This window comes from Mirounga leonina, unplaced genomic scaffold (assembly GCF_011800145.1).
Source record: "Mirounga leonina isolate KUSES-001 unplaced genomic scaffold, KU_Mleo_1.0 Mir_488, whole genome shotgun sequence".
In the NCBI taxonomy this organism is placed as follows: domain Eukaryota; kingdom Metazoa; phylum Chordata; class Mammalia; order Carnivora; family Phocidae; genus Mirounga; species Mirounga leonina.
In genome coordinates, this window is record NW_023270777.1 from 11,242,067 (window position 1) to 11,266,619 (window position 24,553).

Below are 24,553 nucleotides of genomic sequence, written 5' to 3' on the forward strand. Positions count from 1 at the left end.
CGGAGAAGAGAAGGACTCAGTCCACGTCAGCCTCGTCCGCCTCCCGCTGGAGGCCTGCCCTGGGCGCGTCAGCAGAGACGGTGGGCACGTAGCTGACGTTAGGCCGTGGCCAGGGGTCTAGCAGCCACCTTGGAAGCCGCTCTGCAGCTGGCCAACTTCAAGGCCAACTGATCATCTTGGACTCTTCCTTTTGCACGTACGTGATTAGGAGTTCTGAGGTTTTTTTTTTTTTTTTTTTAAGAATGGAGAAAAGATGGGGGTGCCTGGGTGGCTCAGTCGGTTAAGCAACCGACTCTTGGTTGCGGCTCAGGTCATGATCTCGGGGTCATGAGATCGAGCCCCACATCGGTCTCTGTGTTCAGTGGCGGGGGGGGGTGTCTGCTTCTCTCCTTCTGCCCCTCCCCCCTGCTCATGCTCTCTCTCAAATCACTAAGTAAATCTTAAAAAAAAAGAATGGAGAAAAGAGACATGGTCCTTTATTTTTCTCTACATTTGGAGGTTTCCCCAGGGGTAGGGGAAGAATGGTGCTGGGGGGAGGGGTTGTGGGTTGAGAGACTCCCAGTAACGCTCGTGAAGCGTTTAGGGAGACGTGTGTGGTGTGTGCGTGCACTGCGAGGGCCGAGGACTGTATTCTGAAGAACTGTCTGGGCTGGTGAGGCTCTAATCTATGACGTCACTGCATTCCAGGTTGTCCAGTTCGTTCTGCATGTGGTCGATGTACTGATTGATCTCCTTCACTCGCCTGCGGTTCCTCATGATCTCATCCTTGTGGATCTGAGGGGTGAAAGCAAAGCCTGAGGTGCTTAAGTCAGAGAATTTGCTGGTATTCTTTTACTGAGCACAGTTTGGGGAAAAGGAAGTCGTTCTTTGAAATATGTGTAGTTGCATCCCTCATTTACTTTAAAGTCTCCGAGTTCTGCTCATCTCTTTGAGGGAGGAGTTAGGGTGGGTTAGCATGTGGGTTCTAAAGTCTGTCTTCAGTGTGGAATTCTACCATCCTTAATTTTACTGTATTTTGGGGCGCCTGGATGGCTCAGTTGGTTAAGAGGCTGCCTTCGGCTCAGGTCATGATCCCAGGATCCTGGGATCGAGTCCTGCATGGGGCTCCTTGCCCAGCAGGGAGCCTGCTTCTCCCTCTCCCTCTATTGTTCCCCTGGCTTGTACGTGCACTCTCTCTCTCTGACAAGTAAAATCTTTAAAAAAAAATTTTTTAACTGTATTTCGTATTGCCAAGAGTATATGCTCCCAGGGAAAGATTTCCCCTTTCTCTCCGGCTGGTAGCTGGAGAAATGGGTGCAGCCTCCTAGACCAGGGTAGTACCCACTCACCGTGTCCACCAAGTGCGTACACCAAGAGTTGGTCCTGGTCACCAGCTCATCTTCTCGATTGTCGATCTTCAGGAGGTGGATGTCATGTGATGCCCCGACAGCATTAACAATTGTGTCTTTGTCGACAAAAAGCTGGTGAGCAAGAAAGATCAGATGAGCGTGTGTGTCACGTTCCCTGCCCCCGAGCACACAGTCACAGGGCCGAAGAGAAAGGGAACAGCCGAGTGTCCCCTGGCTGGAGGAGGCAGCTGCCCGGCGCCCAGTGGAGCGCCCACCTTTGTATCAGCGTTCTTCTTGCAGCTCATCTTCCAGGGACAACGCCTCCCAGACCTGAGCTGCGGCAGGCGCTATGGGGAAGGGGCCCACCAAGGCGTTGACTTTGCAGTCCTAGTTGGGAGTGTGTTTCCTTCAGGGAGGAGGCAGGTGGTTGTTCCACAGGTGACCTCACTCACGACGTCTGCTCCCACAGTGGTTCTCTCTCGTTGGCCCTCAAGTCTGATTTGCCTGACGCCTGCCGGTTGGGTGGGAAGTGTGAGGCTGGCTGCAGGTCTCGGGCTGCTCTGAGGACAGAAGGCCCTATAAATCGATGGCTGCTCGCCCCACCTTGTCTCTCCATTGCCCTTCACGTTAACCCAATTGAACTCTGGATTATGCTTGGGGTCTCCTGCCTTCTTGTTCCTGACCTTGTTTTCTGCCTTGTAAAAAGTTGTTGAGAATGGCCACCCTCCACCAGGCCTGGCTGGTCCTAGGTGTCCACACCATGGCTGTTGTGTAGCTGGCTCAGTTGGAAATCCAGTGGAATCATTCCCCAGAGCAGGGCAAGGCTGCGGGTGCACTTCGTAAGCGCTGCTTACGCTTTGAAGGAAAGGCAAAAGACCCGAATGTTCCATTTGTTGTGAGGACTGCAAGCGGATAAATACTTGTTGTTTTTCTTTAGTATAGTAGTGGTTAGCTTAATAGTCTCCAAAATATGTTCTATGGGATCTTGAGATATTAGTATTTCTGCAAAAAAATCCCCAAAAATGTTTTCTTTGGTCAAATACCTCTGGGAAAGCCTTGCATAACAGGGCACGAAACAGAGAAGGCTCTGGAAAGTATAAACTCTTTTAACTTTGTCTCTCTTGGTTTGCCAGTTTATTTGGCCACAGACTTCTTTTCACAGTAATGCCTGTAATGCCTGTGAGTACTTCCCGGGATGGTGGTTTTCCACAGAATCCCATGAAGAGAAGCCAGGCTGGCTGACGCAGCTGATGCTAGCCCGGCCGCATGGGAGAAATGACAGGAAGTCATGAAGATCTTCCTCTGTGCGACAAGGTCCCGGGCCAGACTCTGGGAAGGGCTTCAGGCAGCCTGCTCGGGAGCGCGTCCCGGTAATCTAGAAGTAGCCAGAGCCACTCATCATGAGAAGGTCCTGGTTCTTCACTTTTAAAAAGGGTCATAGCGGGTCTCCTAGGCTCCTGGCTCCCTGAGGGCCTTGCTGGACCTCACGGAGGTGAAGACACAGCCCTCAAGACACACTTGTTTCAGAGCAAATTCTTGGGGCGGGGTGGGGGCATGACTTTTGTCACTTGAGCACAGTCTTTGGGGACTTGCAGGTCCTCTCTGTGGCCTGGGCCCAAGCGCGGGCCCCACCACCGCGGCTGGACGCCCACGTGGCTGCTCAGAGCACCCGGGGAGCAAGTGTGCCCTCCCTCGGCCCCCGGCACGTGGCAGCGGCTCATGGCAGCACGAGGCTCGCGGCCCCCGGCCCCAGTGGAGGGGCCCTTGCCAGGGGCCGCTGGGGATGCCGGCGCCGCTCTTGTTCCCTCCCTCCCCGCCACAGCTTCCTCCTTGAGCACGCGCCGCTTTTCCTTCCAAAGCACCGAAGGACTTCGGAAGACAGATTTGGCCCCAACTGTGGCGGGAGCTGATCACAATCACTGGACTGAATGAGAGGAGTTTTAAAGAGATAAACAATCTCCTCCGTGAGACGCTTTATCGCGAACCCGGTCCTTGATAATTAGATAAGAGAAACTGGATTTTTTTTCTTCACTGAGGGCCCTATTCACTCATCCGAACATCCCTGTCTTGCCACAGGCTCTGAGTCTGAGTCAAACTGCCTGTGTTCAGATCGCAGCTCTACCATGTATATGCTGTGTCTTTGGGCAGGTTACTCTCGTCTCGTGCCTCGGGTTTCTCGTCTGTAAAAGGGAACCATAATGGTACCTATTTTGCTGTGCTGATATGAAGATTAAAAAGAATACGTGTCCGGTGCTTCTGCTTCTCGGACGGCTGGCCCTCAGTAAATGCCAGCAGTTTGTTGTTATAATTACTTCTTACAATCAAGGCATCCTCCCCTCCCCCCAAGAACAATGTGCCCCATCTTGTTGCTTAAATGTAAGGAGAACTCGGGGTGCCTGGGCAGCTCTGTCGGTTAAGTGTCTGACTCTTTTTTTTTAAGATTTTATTTATTTGACAGAGAGAAAGACAGCCAGAGAGGGAACACAAGCAGGGGGAGTGGGAGAGGGAGAAGCAGGCTTCCCATGGAGCAGGGAGCCTGATGCGGGGCTCGATCCCAGGACCCTGGGATCATGACCTGAGCCGAAGGCAGACGCTTAACGACTGAGCCACCCAGGCGCCCCAAGCGTCTGACTCTTGATCTCAGCTCAGGTCTCGATCTCAGGGTTGGGAGTTCAAGCTCTGCGTTGGGCTCCGTGCTGGGTGTGGAGCCTACTTAAATAATTAGGGAGACCTAAGCCACAGTATTAAGGTCCTAGTAATGTCTCTCTATGCAACTGCAGGCATTCCTCAAAGGACAGAGCTCACCCTGGCCCACAGAGGGCGGGCTGTGCAGTGTGCTCAGCTGGCTGCCCCCATGAGGCCTCGAGGGTGGCATTCGACACCAGTCCTACCAGCAAGCCCAAGGCAGAGCCCCATTACCCTAGGGCCTGGGGCCCTGGGCAAACCCAGAACGCCAGCTTGTAGTCTATAGTGAGAGTCTACAATCTCTCAGGCTGGGGTTCGATTCCAGACTCTAGTCCTCCCAAGCACTGTCACCTTGCGTGGCTTACCAGACTTCTCTGAGACGCAGTCTTACCCAGTTTTCCCATCTGTAAACTGCGAATGTTAACAGTACCGCCTTTGTAGGGTTGTTTGCGGAGATAAAGGAGATCCTACGTGAGCCTCACTCAGGCTTCCGTGCCCGGACGGTGGCGAGCCTACGGCCGATGGAGCTCCGCGTCGCCAGCCACTGTGGCCCGCCCCCACCCAGTCGGCAGGTACTGAGCGTTCCCGGAGCCACAGGAACAGGTGACAGATGGCGCCAGGCAGAGTCATCCTGGCAGGAGAGAGGGCTGGCCATTGGAGGCACCAGTCCAGCCTACTTGTCTGCCGCTGAGTTTCGGGGCCCAGATTTTTCTGTGTCCCAGTTATTAGGGATGTGTCAGTCCTGTGCCCGCTGAGTGTCACAGACTGGGAGGCGTGCCATGGGGGAACCCCATGACCCCTCGATGGTCCCTCTGGGGCACAGCAGAGTGGGCTCTTGGGGGCGGCCTTATTTCAGGGCTCAGGGGAAGTGACATCTTTTGTCTGGCCACAGCAGCTTGGGCAGGGGTTGAGGGAGGCAGGGCTGGCCACCACCTGCTGCCCTAGGCGTCTGTCTCGGCCCCCAGCAGAGGCCGTGGGAGCCGGGACTGCTGGTCTTTGTCCGGGGACTCAGCCAGCCCCTGACGAACTGAGGGCCCTTCAGCTGGACTGTGGCAGTGCCACACACCATTGCTGGCCCTGGCGGGGGACCTGGCCGCGAAGAGGCCGTCCCTGCCTTCCCCGTGAGCCTGGATGTGGTGTGAATAGTCACATAAGCAAATCAACACACGCGTGAGAGCCTGAAATTGCAATACGGGCTCTGACAGCGATAAATGGGATGTGTGATCGAGACACAGTGGCTTTCCAGGAAAGTGATGAGGGAAGGCCTCTCCCAGGAGCTGCCATTTGAGCTGAGAGCTGAACAAGGACGAGCCACACACCCGGGAGGCTGAGGGAAGGGCATGTCTGCTAGGTGGAATATCAAATGAAAGGAGCAAGCCTGGGAGCTTGGGGAATGGCTCCGAGGCTGGGGCGAGGGGGCAGGCGGCTGAGGTAGGCAGGCCGGGCACGAGGGTCTGGTGGACTGCGGTAAAGTGAAGGGCTTACTCCGAGGGTCACGGGAGGCCATTACCGCGTGTTGTGCAGAGGCACAGAGTGCTGAGGTTTGGGTTTCCTCAGGATCTCTAGCTGCTGTGTGGGGAGTAATAGCCTACGGAAGGGTAGCAAGGAGGCCAGTGGGCCAGGCAAAGGACAGTGTGGCTTGATCTCATGCTAACATGGAGGTGAGAGAAGCTGAGAAATGGGGAGTGGGATGACTGATGAAGGAATGAAAGCAGGCTCCTGCCAAGGATCTGGCCTGCGTCCCTCCCCAGAGAAACAACACACATCGCCACTGGACCGCAGCGCAGGAGCCCGGGACAGCCTCCTCGGGTGAGCAGCTCAGGAGCTCGGGCTGACTGCTGATGCGGGACCACCCAGCCCTGGATGTGCTGACGGAAGGTGGGGGACAGCTACAGGCCAGGTGGAAATGGTGCTTGGGCCGTTCGAAACACCACACCAGTGCAGCCCACCACAGACACGCAAGGGTTAGGAAGACCTGCAGGGGGAATCTCAGAACTTAACCTCTATTTGCAACTGCCTCTCTCAGAAACTTCCAGAAGCCCTACAGAAATGACCTTTTGCAAACCAAACTGTTGGTAAGTTGAAACCCCGTAATTACCATGAGCTCCTCTTCAGCTGCTCCCCACTGAGTGCCCACCAGGTGTTTTATTTGTTGGCCTACTTCATCTGCCAACCACCCTGCCAAGGGGGTTACGGTCCGTCCCTTTTGCAGGTGAGGAAACAGGCTGAGGAGGCTTTCAGGCTTACTAGAGCCACAGAGGGCGGGGGACAGGCACTGCGTCCGACCCTCCGGCTCCTGAGCCGGCCCGCCTCGCCCCCAACCCCGCCCACCGCCCTCGGCCCGGCCCACTGGGCCCGAGCCCCGCCCACCGCGCCCACGGCCCCGCCCACAGTGCTCACAGCGCGCACGTCCTCGGGCAGGTCCTGGTCGAGCTCGCCCTTGACTATCCTCTCCAGAGTATTGATGGAGATCTCCAGGAGCTTCTCGTGGTGGTGGTTCTCCAGGTCCCGGCACTGAGCCATCGTGCAGCCAAGTTAAGCAAAGGCCAGGGGCGGAGCAGGCCAGGCGCCCCTGCAGCCCCTCAGAGGGTTGGGCCATTTCCTCCACACAAGAACAAACTTTGCAGGGCAGAAGGGCACCCCTTCTCAGCCGGTCGTACACATGCACAAAACCCCAGAGCCAACCAACTAGCCAACACACACACACACACACCTGGTCATCACTGCCCCTTGGTGCTGGGTCCCCGCAGAGCCCCTCTATCCTCCACATCTCTTCCCGCCACTGCCTCCTGCCTGGACAGCAAACCAAGTCCTGGTCTCCCCATTCTAGCCCTTTCTCCCCACAGCAGCCAGTGAGCTCTTAATCATGTAGCTAGACTGGACCTCATCCTTCCCATACTCATGGCTCTCCAGGAGCTTCCCACTCTCTATTGCAGCCTCTCTTGGAATTGAAGCTCGCTCAGGGCCTCAGGGCCTTTGCACGGGGCTGCCTCTTCTGCCTGGAATGTCCTCCCCACTTTTCTGCCTTGTCCCTCTGGCTCACATTCAGGTTCTCAGAGGACCCTCCCTCAGGGAGGCTCTGGGCCCTGGCCTCTGCTTACTTTTGCCTCCATAACTTGTCTCCTTGCAGGACTGTGGGCCCAGGAAGGCAGGACCAGGAGGTTACTTCTGGGGTAGAGCAGAGCAGTTTGCCCCCCCGCCCCAAACCCCCATGCAGAGCCCTGAATTCAGGTAGCAGAAGGGTTGGTCATGCCCCAGATGTAGGCTCCTAACCATGACATTTAACCTGACAATCTCATTATAAAGGATTGGTCAGTGTCTGCAACATGGATGTGGCCCCGCTCCCAGGGCGTGAATTCTTGCAACACGGGAGGCAGGCAGGGATTCTGGGGTACGGTCTCCCTGTGAACATCACTCGTTTGAGAACAAATATGCCAGGGCTTCGACTGCAAACGGGGCCCCACTCAGCAACCTGGCTAGGCTAGGCATCCAAACCTTTACTCTAACAAGGCACCATTGTTCTGAGGGTCAGGAAACTCCCTCAGACCCTGCGGAACATTCTTCGAACATTCCAAGGGGTTGCCAAATCTCCATCTTCTGAAGGTGAGCTTTTTCCTTGGTGAAAAATGGGAGGTTTTACATGCCTCTAATCTCGAAGGTAGAGAGTCCCACGACATGGGATCCTGTGATGGGTCTGATAGCACCTTGGTGCAAGTAGAGATCTTTCTGTACATCAAACTGGGGCTCAGGTATTTCTGGTAAAAAGTGAAGTATGATTATAAAGCCCTGCCTTTTTACTATCTCTGCCAACCTGTTTAGGGCATCGGTGGTAGTGGGAGGGGGTAGGTGTGATTCCAAAGGTGGCCACCTGGAAGGGGACTACACTGATTTGCATCCTGCTTAGTTCGTGAAGGAGCTGTACCCTTCTCTGCCTTTTGTTAAAAATGCAAGTGTCAGGGAGCCTGGGTGCCTCAGGTCATGATCTCAGGGTCCTGGGACTGAGCCCTGCATTGGGCTCCCTGCTCAGCGGGGAGTCTGCTTCTCCCTCTCCCTCTGCTCCTCCCCCAACCCGCTCATGCTCTCTCTCTGAAATAAATGAATAAAATCTTTAAAAAAAATGCAAGTGCCTCTCCCCTGGTTCCCCTGGAGGCAGGAGGAGCACTGCTATGGGCCAGTAGCACCTCCCCATGGAGGGTCATCAAGGAAAGGATATAGGCTCTGGACGTTTTCAATAAAGAGTGCCACCAAGTCCGTGATGTTCCTTTCAAACATGTTTATAGTCTCCTGGAAATGATAAAGAACACAGTTAACATGAATATTTAGACATGAACTCGACCGACCTAGTATCAAAGCAAAAGGTGATTTTGTAAAACTTAGCAGGTGCCTCCTCTAATCCCAGACCTTCAGGGTAAAGACCAACCACCTTGACTTTCCCAGGTAGATGTCTGTGAACTGGCCCTCTCTCCTGACCTCTTTCTCACCCCTGTGTTACTCTCCAGCCACTTCAGCTTACTCACCACCCCCTGACAGTTTAACTCAAAGCTTCCTTCAGGCCTTTGCACGTGCTGGTCCCTCTGCCAGGAATGCTTGTCCCACGAGCCCCACGTACACACACAGAGCTAACCCCCTTTGGGCTTCTCACTGGCATCTGTCCATCACCTCCAGAGAAACAGGGGAGAAAGTCGCTAAGAGCCAGACTGCCTGGATCAGTATCCTAGCTCTACCACTGTGTTTAATTTCCTTGAGCCTCAACGTCCTCATCTATGAAATGGGTTTCCTTTATAGTACCTGTCTTGTGGAATTGCGGTGAAGTTAAAATGAGTTACTTCACACAAAATGCCTTGCAAGGTGCCTCAGTAATGCTGGCCGTGACCCCTGACCTGTTGCCGCGAGCGCGGCTGCGAGCCTGGCTTCCACCTCCCCCCAATGCACCCCTGCATTGCTGCATCCCAGCGCTTAGCTGGGCACCCAGGGCCTAAATGGGACTTGAGTGAGGGAACCATGGGAAATGTGATGGTGAGGCCCGTTCCCCTGTGACCACCCCCCCCCAGGATGGGTCATGCCCCTGATCAACCTTGGACTCCAGGGGCCGCAGGGTGTGCCGAGGGCACCGGGAATCTGCCCGAGTCTGAGGACTGACTGCAGGCTGAGCTGCACATTTTTCCAATGTGTGTAAACACTGTCGTAATGAATAAACATGGGGTCGTTGAAAAGCACGAGTGCACCTGACAGCTTCTTGGCGGCTGGTGATACCAGTATGCCCGAGCATGCACAGGTTCTGGGGAACTTCTCAATGTCGGAAAGGGGCTCTCCCTGCAGGAGGAGGTCGGGAGCCGCTGCCTGAGCGTCCCCTGATGCTCCGTGAGCAGCTTTCCGCAGCGCTCGAGCCTTCCCCAGCGGGGAGCGAGCATCTGCCCTGTGCTGTGATGGGCAGATCTATCCGTGTCTGAGCTATCACTTGACACGTGAGGAATTGATTAGGTGCTATCTCTTGGCCCAGCCACGGCAGCATCCAATGAGGTTCGATTCATCACGGCCTCGGCTGCCATGTGAACACACGAGTCACTCGGGCTGTAAGGAATTCTAGATAGCAGCGCTCTGCGCTTCCCCGACTTAGTGCTGAATTGCAGGCTCCTTGCCCGGCCCTGGGATGCGGCAAAGCGGGCTGCAATGCGGAGGAGCTTTTGTTTCATCCTAGAGCGGGAGCCCACTGTGTTTTTCAAGCACTCAGATAGCTCCTTGGGTCTAATAAAAAAAAAAGGGGGGGGGCGCCTGGGTAGCTCAGTTGTTAAGCATCTGCCTTCGGCTCAGGTCATGATCCCAGGGTCCTGGGATCGAGCCCCGCATCGGGCTCCCTGCTCAGCGGGAAGCCTGCTTCTCCCTCTCCCACTCTCCCTGCTTGTGTTCCCTCTCTCGCTGTGTCTCTCTGTCAGATAAATAAATAAAATCTTAAAAAAACAAAAAAACAAACCAAAAAAAAACACCTCTCCCCGCTGAGGCTCTGGGGTCTTCCAGGATGGGGGTGCATTCCAGAGGAATGAGCTCACCTCTCATGCAGCACAAGAATCACTTACACTCTGAATGATTGAAATATATTAAAAGCAAACACAGGGGTGCCTGGGTGGCTCAGTTGGTTAAGCGACTGCCTTCGGCTCAGGTCATGATCCTGGAGTCCCAGGATCGAGTCCCGCATCAGGCTCCCTGCTCGGCAGGGAGTCTGCTTCTCCCTCTGACCCTCCCCCCTCTCCTGCTCGCTCTCTCTCATTCTTTCTCTCAAATAAATAAATAAAATCTTAAAAAAAAAAAAAAAAAAGCAAACACAGGACTGATGAGCAAAGAAAGCTTTAGTCGGCCGTGCTGAGTCGCACTGGACGTTTCCAGCAGAGGAGTGCCCGGGAAGGTTCCAGCTCGAGTATGGTTTTGCAGCTGAATTACTGTGTTCTTGCAAATGGGACGAGCAGGGCACGATCGCGCCACCTCTGTGCCCCAGGGGCCCGGCCTCACCTCCAGCTGCTCTACCAACTGCATCTCCAGTGTCATGAGCACATTGAACAGCTCCGTGATGTCCTCGCCATATTCCACTATCTTTATCTCGATATTGGTCGGATCGGACTCCTCTCGAATGGCATTTAGACTCTGGAAATAAAAACCTGTACTTTAGGAATCCATGACTAAGTGTAATTAGTTAATGACAGGCGACGGTTGGTTTTGTGGCTAAGAACTTAGACTCTGGGGTTGGACTGTCCAAGTTCAAGTGGATCAGCTCCGCCACTTGGCAGTTTCGTGGGCTTGTGGAAGCTACTTAAGCTCCCCGTGCCTGGAGGCAGTTAGAGCGGATGCTAGTACTGGTTAGTGAGTGCTCCATCCACGTTAGCTCTGGCTTCCATTAGAGGTGGCTGGGCTGGGCAGAAGGAGCAATGGCTTCAGAGTCAAGCGAACCTGAATTTGAATCCTGTCTGGGTCACTTATTAGCGGTGTGACCTCGAGTGTGCCCCCTTCATTCTCGAAGCTTTGCTTTCCTCGTGTAAAGGGGGAGAGAAGTGTGTGTGTCACAAAGTTCTGGGGATTAGGCAGTATATGTGAGCTCTTGACTCTCAGCAGGGGCTCGGCGAACAGTCTCCAATAAAAGGTCCACAGCAGCCATGGGTAGGGAGAGACACTGGAAAAATGTCAAGTCCTTTGGAAACCAGTCGGGCCCGCAGAGCACCCCAGAGCTGGACTGTTTGGAATGAGAGGATGCTCATGGGCTAGAAAGCACCCCGGGGTCCAAACCTGGCACTGAATTCCAGCCATTCACTAACAAACGTCCTGGGGACTTGGCCATCAGATGCGTTGTCAACTTGTTTCTGTTGCTATATGGTATTAGCTGGGAAGGAGGACAGAGTAACTTGACACAATTCAGTGTGATGAATGATATTTATACTAATGGCTACCCCGGATGGAGAAAAATCAGGTTCAATCCCTACCTCGAACCTACATGAAAACAAATTTCCCACAGAGTGAAGATTTAAATGTACCAAGTAAAGCCATAAAAGTACTAGAAGGAAAAATGGGTGGGTTTTAATAAATAATCTCAGAGAGAAGAAGTCCTTTGTAAGTATAACCAGGAAAAAAAAAAGACTTGATAAATTATACTACATAAAAGTTTTAGAAATTCTGAACGGCAAAAGCACCATAGACAGAAAACGGACAAGATGAACCACGAATTGGGAAACATATTTGCAGCTCATTGCACTGACCCAGGGCTGACTTCTCAATCTATAAAGAGCTCCTACAAAGTAATGATTAAAAAAAAAAAAAGATATAGACCAAAAACCAAGTAGAAAAAATGGGTTAGGGCATGTTACAAGAACAAACAGTTCATGGAGTAAGAAGTACAAATGCTTATGAAACATGCAATGTTTACCCTCACTGAAGAGAAAACAAATGCACTCCAAGTGGACCAGATCGGGGGAGACGAGGCAGCCTGGGAACAGCGGTCTGACAAGGAGCCGGCAGCACAGGTCCGGCCTCCACCGAGCGCAGCTGAGCCGTAACTAGCAAAAGGAGCAACACACGGTTCTACCTGCAGGACTTCGTCCTACAGATCAAACCTGCGCCAACTTACCCACTGCGACACGGGTGGGAAGAGCAAAAGATCGGAAAAAACCGGCTTGTCCGTCAGCAGGGACTGGTTTTAATAAATCACGGCTCGTCCATGCAATGAGAGATTTTACAACTATGAAAAAAGGAAGCGACTCAAGTTTTGGAAGGATCTCTAAGCTGCATAAAGAAGCAGAGCAAAGTGCAGAACAGTGCATGCTACGTTTTGTCATGCGTGCTACGGTGGTCCCTCTGTGGCCATGCTTACTACGCTTACCAGCATGCACTGCCTGTCCAGTGCCTCCGGATTCCACACACTGCTGGTCACAGTCCCCAGCACGGTTCTAGGAGGCAGTCACCCCCTTCTCTCTAACAAGGAAATGGAGGCTATCAGAGGGTCACCAGCGAGGGGTCCACATGAGCATTGTGCCCCCCAAGCCATGCCCCCCTGGGCACGGGGAGAGGGCGCTGAGGGAGTCCTGGGCTAGTGGGGGTTGGGGGGGGGAGTACAGGACAAGCTCAGAGAGGTCCCATGAGGAACCTCAGGCTCATGGAGTCCTGTGACCTTCTAAGCCAGCGAGCGGGCTCAACTGGGGCTGAGCATTGGAGGCCCCTGAAGAGCTCTGGAAAATCCCAGTGCCAGTCTGCACCCCCTGGGCTGGGGCATGAGCCCCTTGTCCGGTCTCTGCAGACTCTGGTGTGTGGGCTGCATGAGACCACTACTCTCGGCCCTAGGAGGATGAGCTTCGTTTGCTCATCCCAGGCAGCCTTTCGGGGTGTCGCCATGATGGGTCTGTGGGGACCGGCGCCTCAGAAGCAGGGGGAGCAGGTGTGCTTTGAAGACCTCCGCCCTGGACGTCAGGGAGTCAGGCTTGGCACCAGCAGGAGCACTGGCGGGAGCCTGGCCCACGTCCTGCTTCTCCAGGGGGGGATTTGTTACTGAGGGGGCTGGGCCCAGGCCTGGGGCTTCACGAGGAGCCAGCTGGCTGGCATCCAGACATCCCGAATCCAGTGGCTTTGGGGACCAGATAAATGTCACGGAGGATGTGCCAGACAGGGACCGGGGGGACTGGAAATGTGGCTTGTCCAGAGGGGACAACCGCCACGAAGGCCCTGCTGACAACTGCCTCCAGAGAAGCTGGCAACCACAATTTTTCTGTGAAATCTTCCCGTTTAGAATGTCAGGAGGATGTTCAAAACGTTTTAAAAGCCTCTGCAGGCCAAACAAGACACACATGGGAGCCAAATGTGTTCCTCTGCTGACAGGCTTGAACTTCCGCGTGAACGCAGAAACACCCCTGCCCATAACCTGAGGAGGAGGGTCTCGAGGCTTAAATCACACAGAATGTGGGGGCACTGGCGAGGCCGACCAGACAAGACCAGGGACAAGAACAGGGCCTGCGGAGTGAGGAGGTGAGGAGGGCGGGGAGGCACACGGGGGCCCGTCGCCGGCCCCCTCACATCTGAACGTGCCTTATCAGGGGATTTTGCCTGACTTCAAACTAAGAGTTCCCAACCAGGACTGGCTTTGTGGGTTCTTTGAAGCCCTGACACCGCAGGCGAGTGCTCACAGACTTGGCGGGCGGGGACAGTTTTGTTTTAATAATTTTTTAAGAATTTATTTTGAGAGGGGCGCCTGGGTGGCTCAGTCGTTAAGCGTCTGCCTTCGGTTCAGGTCATGATCCTGGAGTCCCGGGATCGAGTCCCGCATCGGGCTCCCTGCTCAGCGGGGAGCCTGCTTCTCCCTCTGCCTCTCTCTCTCTCTCTCTCTCTCTGTCTCTCATGAATAAATGGATAAAATAAAATCTTAAAAAAAAAAAAAAAAGAATTTATTTTGAGAGAGAGAGGAGAGGGCAGAGGGAGAGGGAGAAGGAGGCCTCCCACGGAGCAGGGAGCCTGACGACGCGGGGCTCAATCCCAGGACCCTGGATCAGGACCTGAGCTGAAGGCAGACGCTTGACCGACTGAGCCACCCGGGTGCCCTGCGTGGACAGTTTTTTGAGGAGAAAGAAGGTCCACAGCTTTCCTTAGAGTCTCACGAAGATCTGTGACTTAGAACAAGAATCGGTCTTTAAAAATAACGGTAACTATGGGTGCCCGGGTGTCTCAGTCGGTTAAGTGTCCGACTTTTGATTTCGGCTCAGGTCATGACCTCAGGGTGGTGAGACCGAGCCCTGTGTGGGGCTCTGCCCTGGTGGGCATGAAGGCTACTTAAGATTCTCTCTCTCTGTCTTCTTTTGTCCCTCCACCCCACTCACACCTGAGCATGCTCTCTCTCTCTCTCTCTAAAATAATAATGCTAACTACAAGAAACAAGTCCCACCAAGCACACATGGCTGCTGCTTGGGCTGGGCCGAGTGGCCTGGGGTCAGCAGGTCCTGAACACCTGGGCCTGCTCCCTCAGCTGGAATGCCCTTCCTCCACCATCCCTGGCCCATTTCTCTTTGTCCTGTGAGCCATAGCCCGAGTTAAGGTCCCTCCAAGAACCCTCAAGGCTCCCTGGGCTCCCCACTGCAGTGGGGAGGGCCTGGGTCTGCACCCCGCACAGGTGGGAGCTCACTAAGGGCAAGAGCCATGTCCAGCAGGGGTTCAGCTTCCCAGGACAAGGCACTGAGCAGGGGGTAGGGGGGCTCAGAAAATGTCTACTAGATGAACGAATGACCAAAAGAGTAGTAGTAGTTATTGTCCTTGTCATTGTAACAGGTGTGGTAACAGTAACACCATTGCTAACAGTAATGATGACGCTACCTTGAACCCGAGCGTGTTTTAGGTGAAGGAGGCCCACGGGCCTCACCCTGCGCTCAGCCGGGCTGTGGTGTTGGAGCTGTAGCTGGTGGTGGTGGAAGGCTAAACTTGCGTCTGCCACTGAGCCGCATGACTGCTGGCAAATGGGGACAATGACCACGGGTCTTAGGGCTCGTCAGAGGTAGGTGGTGCGTATCCCCAGCAGTGGGGCCAGGCCCGTGGGGTGGGGTCAGCGTCTGGAGCAGGGGGTAGGGAAAGGACAGGGAGGGGCAGAGCCTACCAGCAAGTGCTTCTCCTCGAACTTGGCAATCCTACGTTTGCCCTGCTCCTGGTTTTCCTGGATGGCCTCCTGGATACACTCATTGAAGGTGTCAAGCTCCACTTTCCGCTTCTCCTGCTGTTTCAGGCCATATTCGAAAATGTTCAGGCAGATGATGACGAATTTGTCCTTGTAGGTGAGTGGCTGTTAAGGAGGCTGCTGGCCATCTTGGGGGCAGGCTGGTGGCAGGGTGCAAGACGGAGGTGGTGGTGGCTCCTGGCGCAGGGCCGGGAGTTGAGATTCGGAGTCTAATGTGGTGCTGGGGCATCTCCATCCCCAGCCTGAAGGATTCAGGAATGGGACTGGCCTCAGGGAAGGAAGCAGGGGCCTCGGGGTGGGGGTTGGGGTGGGGGTGGGGGTGGGGGAGACTACAGAGCAGAGGAGAGGCATCCTGGGGGACCTAAAGGGGCCGGGGTGGGGCTGGGAGCCCAGGGGGAGCCAGCCCCAGCCAGTGTAGTTCTATCTCTGGTGTGTTCTCTAGGGGCACCTTCGTCGGGGGCCTGTCTCTGTGCTCAGCTGCTGCGGGCACGCTGAGGGAGCCTGCAGAGGTCAGGGGACCTCAGGCCTGAAGCAGAGAGATCCAGGTTCAAGTCCCAGCTCTGCTGCGGCTTCTCCCTGGCCAGCCACTTCACCTGCCCTGGGCCTCGGCTTCCTCACCTGCAGCACGGAGCCCTTGAGATCAGGCAGGCGCGACAGCCCAGATGCGAGCCCAGCTCGCCCAGCTGGTGGGTGGGATAGCCCGGCCGGGAGCCCATGTGGCTGGCCCAGAGTCCTGGCTCGTCACCTTCTGCTTAGCCTCACACCCTTCCCGCCCCCTCCCCCGCCCTTTCTAAAATGCTGAGGTTTTAGGAGAGAGTTTCTTTCTACCCAGGGATGGCGCTATTATCTTGCCCGTAGCCAGGATGACAAGTGTCATTCATGTCCTCTGGGCAGTGGCCAACAGGGGGTGGGGGGAAGGATGCAGGCTCTTGGCCCCACAGACAAGGGCTCAAATCCCAGCTTCTAGCTGCATGACCTTGGACAAATCACCCTCTCCAAGTCTAGCTTCCCCAACTATAAAATGGGATAAATCACAGGACCCATCTAGTGGGCACTTGGGAAATTATAAACACGGTATGCAAAGCACACAGCAAAAAAACAAGCCTACTGGCCTACTGAGGCTTAGTGCCACACCACACACGTCAATTTTCCCTCTTTGACAACCTGGTTTGTGTAGCACAGCAGACCCCGTACCATGCTGATCAGAGACTCAGTGAGTCCCCTGAAATCTAGACAGCCTTTCCCCCATGCCGCTCAGCTGACCTGGTGCTTCACTGCCCCTGGGGTAACCGCTGGGAAGGAGGGGTTTTATGTTCTAGGGTTTGGGGGAAATGGGGAAACAGAGGCCCGAGCAAAAGGGGACCTGCCCTTTGCCCGCTGCTGGCGTGGGGCCCAGGCTCTGCCAGAGGGGGTGGCCGTGACCTTGGGAGGATATGCCTGCAGGAGCTCGCCGACGCCGGGCAGGGAGGCCAGCTTGTTGCCCTCTATGTCTTCGGCGTACATGCTGTCAAACAGGAAGGAGCCGTTCAGGTGCTCGACGAACGCGACCTACGGTCAGAAGCACAGCGGGGCTCGGGGGGGACTCAGATTCATCTCACGGGCCCTGGCGAGGGCTCAGTGGGCCGGGCCCTGCGCTGGGCACCGGGGGCTCCGGACACTGTGCGGAGAGTGGAGGAGGGGATGCTGCCCTGGGGCTTCAGCCCTCGAAGAAGGCAGGGCAGGCAAGGGCATGCCCGTGCGGAGGTGCAGGGGCATCAAGGTTGCACGTGGCTCGGTCTGGCTGGAGGAAGGGGTGCCGGCTCTGGGGAGGAAGGGGTCCGGGGCCGTGCTGAGGAAGGACTTGAACCTTCCTGGCCGCCAGGGAGCTGCCCAGGGGGGTTAAGAGAAGGAGCTGCTCTATCAGATCGTGTCCACAGGGCCTCGAGCCGGCAGCCGGCACGCCAGTGAGGACACGGGGCAGGCGGTGTCCGGGCTGAGCTGCGGCTGGCTCCGGGGCCGGGTGGCCGGCAGAGCAAGGCGGGGACGGGGTGCTGGCCTATGGATGACGGACGTGCTTCGTTGGGGCGTTCTCAATCAAGACAGGTCTCCGGGGCCTGGGCCCCACAGACTTTCGGGACATGGGGCCCACCAGCTGTGGCCGGCGTCCTGGCGCCAGGGCAGCGCGAGGCGGGTGGCAGGGCCCCTGCCAGCAGAGTACCTTGTGCTTCTTCAGCTCCTCCTGCTGGGCCCACTCATCGTCCAGCCGGGCCTGGATCAGGTGCTCTCGGTGCTTCAGCTCGTCGATGCCGTACTGGTGCTTACTCCCTGCCAGATCTTTCTGAGGGGGGGACGGGAAGTGGCATTGTTCCCGGGGCCTGTTCGGTGCCTCCGGGCCGCACCGGCCTCTGCCGTCCTGTGGCCCCTCGGGCCTGGGCGGGGTGTGGACAGCCCCCTAGTGAAGGCTACGCACACAAGAATGGCTTGCTTCCTCGTGGCCTTTTCCAAGTATTCTGAGTGTAAGGGAAATTAGGGAAGGACCCTGAAGATGGAGGAAGGCAGCACAGGCAGATGGAGGATCTGTGGGACACGCCCTGGGGCCACAGTGACTTGTGCCCCCAGCTCTCCATAGCGGGTGTTCTGGCTCTGGGATGCACCATGGGAGAGAGGTCAAATGAGTTGCCTGAATCACAGGCCTGGTGACAAGGGCCTCGGATCTTGGCCCTGTGCCCTGCCACCTCTTGGCTCTCCTCCCGCCCCTCCTGCTCATCCCCCTATAGGCACCAGGGACTGCTGGAGCCCCTGGGGCTCAGTCCTCACCCCTCTAGGCTCACTCTACACACCCCAGGTGTGTAGGCATCAAGTACAAGCACGTCTGATTGCTCCATCCTCAGAGGACACTCTGTGGTCTTTACCTTCAGCCCAGACCCTACCTCTGAGAGCCAGACAGGAGCTTCTGAAGCCTTCTCTCCCCCGGCCGCCTCAAGAGTACCGCCAACTCACCATGTCCAAGATGGACCTCTGTCTTCTCATAGTCCCACTGAGATGGGCTGCCCCCCAGCCATCCAGCACCCCAGCCGGAGACCCGGGAGATATCCTGGACCCTCCCCTGCCCATCAGACCCAGGCTGCGCCCAGGCCTGTCCATGCTAGCTCCTGATCACGTCTCACCATCCTCTCTGGCCAGGACCCCTGCCTCCGCCTCCTAGGCGGCCTCCCCCACACACCCTGGCCCCCCACCAAGTCTGCCCACTCTCCCCAGCAAACAGCCAGAGCAATCTCTGTGAAATGCAAACCTGATCTTGTCAGTCAGTCCCTTGCTTCCCTTGTAGGACTTCCTCTTGGGCACAGGGTAATGACAAGCTCCTGCCGTGGCCTGCATGGCCCCGCCTGCCACCCTCCTGCTCTGGCTCTCTGAGCTCCAGCTGCCTGCCCCCTCCCCGTGCGTCCTTCCACAGGCCTCTGCATGTGCTCTGCCTCCGGCCCGGGGCCATTCCTTCACCAGCCAACTCCTGCCCATCCTATGGATTCCAGCTCAGAACCACTGCCTTGGGGAAGCCACCCCCAAACCACAGACCCCACCTTGTACATCTCAGTCCTTCCCTCTTGGCATGTTCATGTATCTGTGGGATATGTGTGTTGGTGCCACAAAGGAAGGTAGGGGCATCCCCTGGGGTCTGTCCCATTCCAGGTCCTGAGCTTGCTTTCCACTGTCCTGCGCTGCCTGAAGCCCATCCCAGCCTCACTCCTGAACACGTGGTCAGTATATGGATCATTGTAGTTTTGTGCCTTAACTTGGGCCTTGGCTGCAAAGGGCTTATATTGCAGAGTTAAAATCCTTCTAAAGATCTGCTGTTCAGGGGCGCCTGGGTGGCCCAGTCAGTTAAGCGTCTGCCTTAAGGCCCAGGTCATGATCCCAGGGTCCTGGGATTGAGCCCCAGTTTGCATGGGGCTCCCCTCTCAGCAGGGAGCCTGCTTCTCCCTCTGCCCCTCCCCCCTCCCCCTGCTCCTGCATGCTTGTAATCTCAAATAAATAAAATCTTTTATTTTTTTATTTTTATTTTTTTTTTAAAGATTTTATTTATTTATTTGAGAGAGAGAATGAGAGACAGAGAGCACGAGAGGGAAGAGGGCAGAGGGGGAAGCAGACTCCCCGCTGAGCAGGGAGCCCGATGCGGGACTCGATCCTGGGACTCCAGGATCATGACCTGAGCTGAAGGCAGTCGCTTAACCGACGGAGCCACCCAGGCGCCCCTAAATAAAATCTTTTAAAAAAGATGTTATTCGGGGCGCCTGGGTGGCTCCGTCGGTTAAGTGTCTGCCTTAGGGCTCAGGTCATGATCCCGGGCTCCTGGGATCTAGCCCCGTGTCGGGCTCCCTACTCAGCGAGAAGCCTGCTTCTCCCTCTACCCTTCACCCCACTCATGCTCTCTCACTCTCTCTCAAATAAATAAAATCTCCCCCCCCACCAAAAAAAAAAGATGTTATTCGTTGAGCTGTATGCTTTTCTTACATATTGATACTTTAATAAGGAAATTTGAATTTTTAAGTCTCTAGTATCTGAGCCCTCCTCTCCTCTACATTCCCCCAGCCCTGCCCTCTGCCTCTCTCCGCAACCGGCCCCCCAATCCCACATCTCTCCCCTGTTCTGCACACCAGTCACCAGATCCCCGAACTGCTGACCACGTCAGGAAATCTGCCGAAAACTGCTCAGGCTTCCCCACGGGCTTCCACCTTCACCTGGATAAGTCCTAAACCCCAACACAGCCCCACTGCCTGGCCCCCCTCCCCACACAAAGCAAATTCACAGCCCCCGCCCGTTCTGTGTGCTTTGTGGGGACTGTGCTCTGTTCCCCTGCATTGAGGGGAGGGCCAGCCTTCAGGCACAGTCCAGGGCGTCGACTTAAAAGTGGCCTGCTGAAAACAGGGGGAGCCCTCCAGGAGAGCGCCACAGAGCTGAGGGGTACCTCAAGAGCCTGCCCTTGGACCTCTGTCCTCCCACAGTCCCGCTGAGGCGAGCGGCCCCCCAGCCATCCAGCACTCCAGCTGCAGACCCGGGAGACATCCTGGCCTAAGTCCCGGCCCAGCTGTTCTGGGGCCCAGGCCCTGCAGCACCAAGTGACGGGGAATTTCAGGTGCCCCTGCTTTGCAGAACTCTGCTCTGATATCCTCTGACTTTTTATCTTTTTTTTTTTTTTTAAGATTTTATTTATTTATTTGAGAGAGAGAGAGCACAGGTAGGCAGAGGGGCAGGCAGAGGGAGAGGGAGAAGCAGGCTCGCCGCCGAGCAGGGAGCCCGATGCGGGGCTCGATCCCGGGACCCTGGGATCATGACCTGAGCTGAAGGCAGACGCTTAACAACTGAGCCACCCAGGCGCCCCTATTTTATTTTATTTTATTTTTTTATTTTTTAAAGATTTTATTTATTTATTTGAGACAGAATGAGAGAGAGAGAGAGAGCACATGAGAGGGGGGAGGGTCAGAGGCAGAAGCAGGCTCGCCGCCGAGCAGGGAGCCCGATGCGGGGCTCGATCCCAGGACCCTGGGACCCTGACCTGAGCCGAAGGCAGTCGCTTAACCCACTGAGCCACCCAGGCGCCTTATCTTGATGCTTCTAGGCAAGTCTCGGAATCGTGAAAAGAGACTTTGTCTCCTTATAGCACAATGGCGATGCCCAGGCTCGCGGTCTGCCCTTTATGGAAACTTCTGGGCGCCGCGGAGTGAATGCCCTTGGAGCCGTGCGGTCTTAGGCTGTCCCCCAGTTCTAGCATGAGCTTTGGAACACACCCCAGCAGCTCTCTGGCCTGTTCCAAGGGCTGGAGCCCATCCTGATTCTCAAATTATTGTCTAAATGAAAAAAAAAAATACTCAGAGTATTAGAGTTCAAGCCGCAGGTTCTGGTACTGTCACGGGACAAGAGAAAGCCACGGTCTGAGCAGGGGCAGCTCTCTGACCCCACCCCATCTCTGTGGACCTTCCAGAAGGCCCTGCAAGCAGAGGGCCCCACACTCGGAAGCTGACACAGTCCACCCGGGCACTGTGCTCTGCTCTGGGGCCGAAGCCGGGCAGGGCCAGCACTGAGACCGTGGGCCAGTCCTCCTCCCCGCTTCTGCTGGGCTCTCCTGGTGCTCCCCGTCACGGCAGTGGCCCCAGGCACGGGCTCCATTCCTCTCAGGAGGGGCACCGGAGCTGGGAAACCCCGAGGGAGACACTTGCCATGTGGTCGTCAATGCGCCGGAAGTCCAGGTACACGAGGTCAGGAAGGTAGGCATAGATGAACATCTTGTAATCCTCTGACTCTGCGATGGGGTTCCCAGAGAGGCTGAGCGTCCGCAGGTCCTTGAACCGCCGCAGGTAGATGATCTGGGGAGAAGGGGTGAGAGCAACCCATTTGTCTGACTGCTGCAAAGCGGAAACCAGCCCCGTGGCCTCTCCCCTCAGCCCTCTGCCACTGTCCACAGCCTGGCCAGGACACCATCAGTGTGGCTGGAGCGACAAGCGAGGAGCGGGCTGGGGGTTCCAGGCTGGACGGCTGTCCCGATAGCAGACCTGGGGTCAAAGGTCGGCTGTGGGACCTTGGGCAAGTTGCCTAACATCTGTGAGCCTCCGTTTCCTCATCTGTAATATGGGTATAAGGATGCTATTATGTCACAGGTGTGGAGGGACCAAAGGAAATGAGCTCCAGAAAGCATTTAGAGGTGGGCCTCTCGCCCGCTCCGTAAATGGTGGTGGAGGTCGTCGTTACTATTGGTCACACAGAGCAGGTGTGCCTTTTCCCTTGTAAACCCTGTGTCAGGGCCAGATCTGTTAAAATAAACGGAACCCCATTTCTAGTAACCTTGGATTAACTGGATGACAGAGGGACATTCGCCACCTGCCATTTATTCTTCCTATATTCTATTTCAGTAAAGCGGGAGAAAAGTCAACAATGTAGCTAATGCTTCCCTTGGCAGCATCTTCTGAACACCCAGACGCTGTACTATGCAAAAGAAGGAACCTAGCTTGCTTTCCGAAGGAATTTCTCTCTGTCCTGTGTTTATATGTTCCACAAACACTATTAAGCACCTACCAGGCCTCAGGCGTGTGCTAGGCCTTGGGGACACAGTAGGAACAAAGCTCACGCGGTCCCTCCCCTTGCAGCAAGGGCTCACATTTGAGTGGCAGGGAAGAGGAATGGTGTAGAAAGTAAATAAAATCGTTACCGCTTGGGGGTGAGTGCTGTAAGAATATACAGATGGGGAATGAGAACATACCAGTCAGGGGACCCAGAGGTCAGCTCACCTGTTCTGGGGGCGTGCAGGGGGGTCACCTTGCTTTCACCCACATTGCCAATGCCCTGGGCTGACGCTGGCTTCTTGTCACCTCGTGTCTTGATTATGTGGGTGTGTGCTGGGCACCCCCAAAGGGACCAGACCTTGTTTGTCTCTGTACCCTTGAGCTCAGGCCCAAGGCCCCACATCCAATAGGTCCCCACCTCAGCAAATGTTCGAGTGAGTGTGGGGCTCAGGGGAAGAGGCAGAGAGGTACGAACTGGCCTCCACAGGTGGGCTAAGCATGGGTTAAACATGGTGTTTAAACATGATCCAATCTCTGGTAGAATAGTCTGGATTTCTGGCTTTTCTAGGAGAAGGGGGTGATCTGGGTGGCTAAGTCTACCTTTCCCCTGGCCACAGATCCTCCTCCCCCGTCCCCAGCTACTCTGATGATCTAGAGTGCCCAGCCTCACCCTCTGCCCCGGGCCAGGAGGACAGCAGGACTGGCAAGGGCGGCCACTCCAGTCCCGGGCCCGAGAACTCACATTCATCATGTTGCTGATCTGGTTGTTGCCCAACGACAACACCTGCAGCTTGACCAGGGCATCCAGAGAGTCAATCTTGGAGATCCGGTTGTTGAACAAGCTCAGGTCCTCCAGGTTCACCAGCGTGTCCAGCCCCTCGATGGCCTCGATGTTGTTGAAGGACAGGTCTGGAAGGAAGAGGGCTGTGAGGGTCCAGTGGGTGGACTGTCTTGAAACAGACCCATCAGGGCTACTCACGCCCTGGGAGATAGCACCAAGCCGACAGGCCAGTAACAGACTCACTGTCTGACAGCTTATGGTTTTCTAGAAGCCATGCCTGGATTCTTTCCTGTGGTCTCCAACTATTACCGCCCTCTCCTGTTCTACCGCTTGTCTTCCTGGCTGGGCACATGAGGGCACGAACTCCTGTCTGTGCTCTGTGGTTGTTTTGGGATGGAAATGATGAATGGCAGGTCCAAAACGGTGCATCTTTGAGTGGGAAGAGACTGTTTGGAGGGCCTCCTTCGCTCACACCTATGGGCATTTTAAGAATAATGCTGCCTGGGGCGCCTGGCTGGCTCAGTCGGTTAAGCAGTCTGTTAAGCGTCCGACTCTTGATTTCAGCTCAGGTCATGATCTTGGGGTTGTGGGATCGAGCCCTGCATCGGGCTCTGGGCTCAGCGCTGAGTCTGCTGGAGATTCTCTCTCCCTCACTGCCCCTTCCATTCTCTCTAAAAATAAAATCTTTAAAAAAATATCGCCTATCTGCTTAGCATTTACCAGTTTATCAAGTTCATCCTCTGACAATAGCCCTGAGTGCCAGTCTGGAATTTCTCTTCCCATGTGATCGTCGGGAAGCTGTAGCTCAGACAGGCTCAGTGATTTGCTCAGAGCCACCCAGCTAACCTCAGTGGTGCCAGACTTCATCCAAGGCTCCTCCCTGGACAGGCCTGATCTTCCAGCTACATCACAGCTGACTCAGGCTCCTCCAGAACCCCAACTCCGCCCCCCAGTGGAGACGCTAGGCCCTCACTAGCCCAAACTTGCTTGTACCCCGCACTGTGGGTTTTCGGGGTCAGTTGGGGTTGGAGCTGCAAGCCTGTCGTGGAACACCAATGGCCCATAGGCCCAAACGAAATTTTTCATGAGCTTCGAAACACGCTCATGATAGTTGCATGTGGTCACATGCAAATAGTGGTTTGGGAAGTTAGTCTATCCACATCTGAATTCAGCCCCCCTGGCCTACCAGGGCATGCTCACCTGCTGGCAGTTGAAACTACTGGTAATTTATTGTCTCTTTGGCTATTAAGCGCATCACCTTATTTAACTCCCACAGCAAAGGTCTCATCATCCGTGTTTGATGCATGAAGAAACAGAGATTCTAGGGGCCTGGTGGCATATGCCCACGATCAGCCAGCACAGAGAGGTCCAGAGGGCTGCAGGAACTGGTGTAAAGTCGGGTGCATGGCCAGAGCTGGGATTGAACTGGGGTCTGCCAAATGCCAGGGCTGCCCACTCCCTTTCCCACCATGCAGCCTGTTCTGTTCTTCGGAGGGCTGGCCCCACCGCACTGGAACTGGCTGTGTGCTGGTAAGTGTTTAAC

The 24,553-nt window shown here is 55.5% G+C and overlaps 1 protein-coding gene across 3 annotated transcripts in view; it reads right to left on the reverse strand.

The window, feature by feature from the left end:
* Positions 1 to 588: 588 nt before the first annotated feature.
* The window catches only part of DRC3 (dynein regulatory complex subunit 3), a 33,199-nt gene continuing 9,234 nt past the window's right edge, over positions 589 to 24,553 (reverse strand). For 2 of the 3 annotated variants that reach the window (XM_034989748.1, XM_034989747.1), the window contains exons 5-14: positions 22,972 to 23,138; positions 21,390 to 21,536; positions 17,396 to 17,515; positions 16,634 to 16,746; positions 15,121 to 15,295; positions 10,518 to 10,649; positions 8,227 to 8,297; positions 6,414 to 6,537; positions 1,329 to 1,460; positions 589 to 774 (exon numbers count right to left, since the gene is read on the reverse strand). In XM_034989748.1, the coding sequence (XP_034845639.1) occupies positions 661 to 774; positions 1,329 to 1,460; positions 6,414 to 6,537; positions 8,227 to 8,297; positions 10,518 to 10,649; positions 15,121 to 15,295; positions 16,634 to 16,746; positions 17,396 to 17,515; positions 21,390 to 21,536; positions 22,972 to 23,138 (1,295 nt within the window). In that variant the 3' untranslated portion in view covers positions 589 to 660. Of the gene's footprint in view, positions 775 to 1,328; positions 1,461 to 2,860; positions 3,509 to 6,413; positions 6,538 to 8,226; positions 8,298 to 10,517; positions 10,650 to 15,120; positions 15,296 to 16,633; positions 16,747 to 17,395; positions 17,516 to 21,389; positions 21,537 to 22,971; positions 23,139 to 24,553 lie in introns of those variants that run through there. The other variant, XM_034989749.1, reaches the window with a different exon arrangement.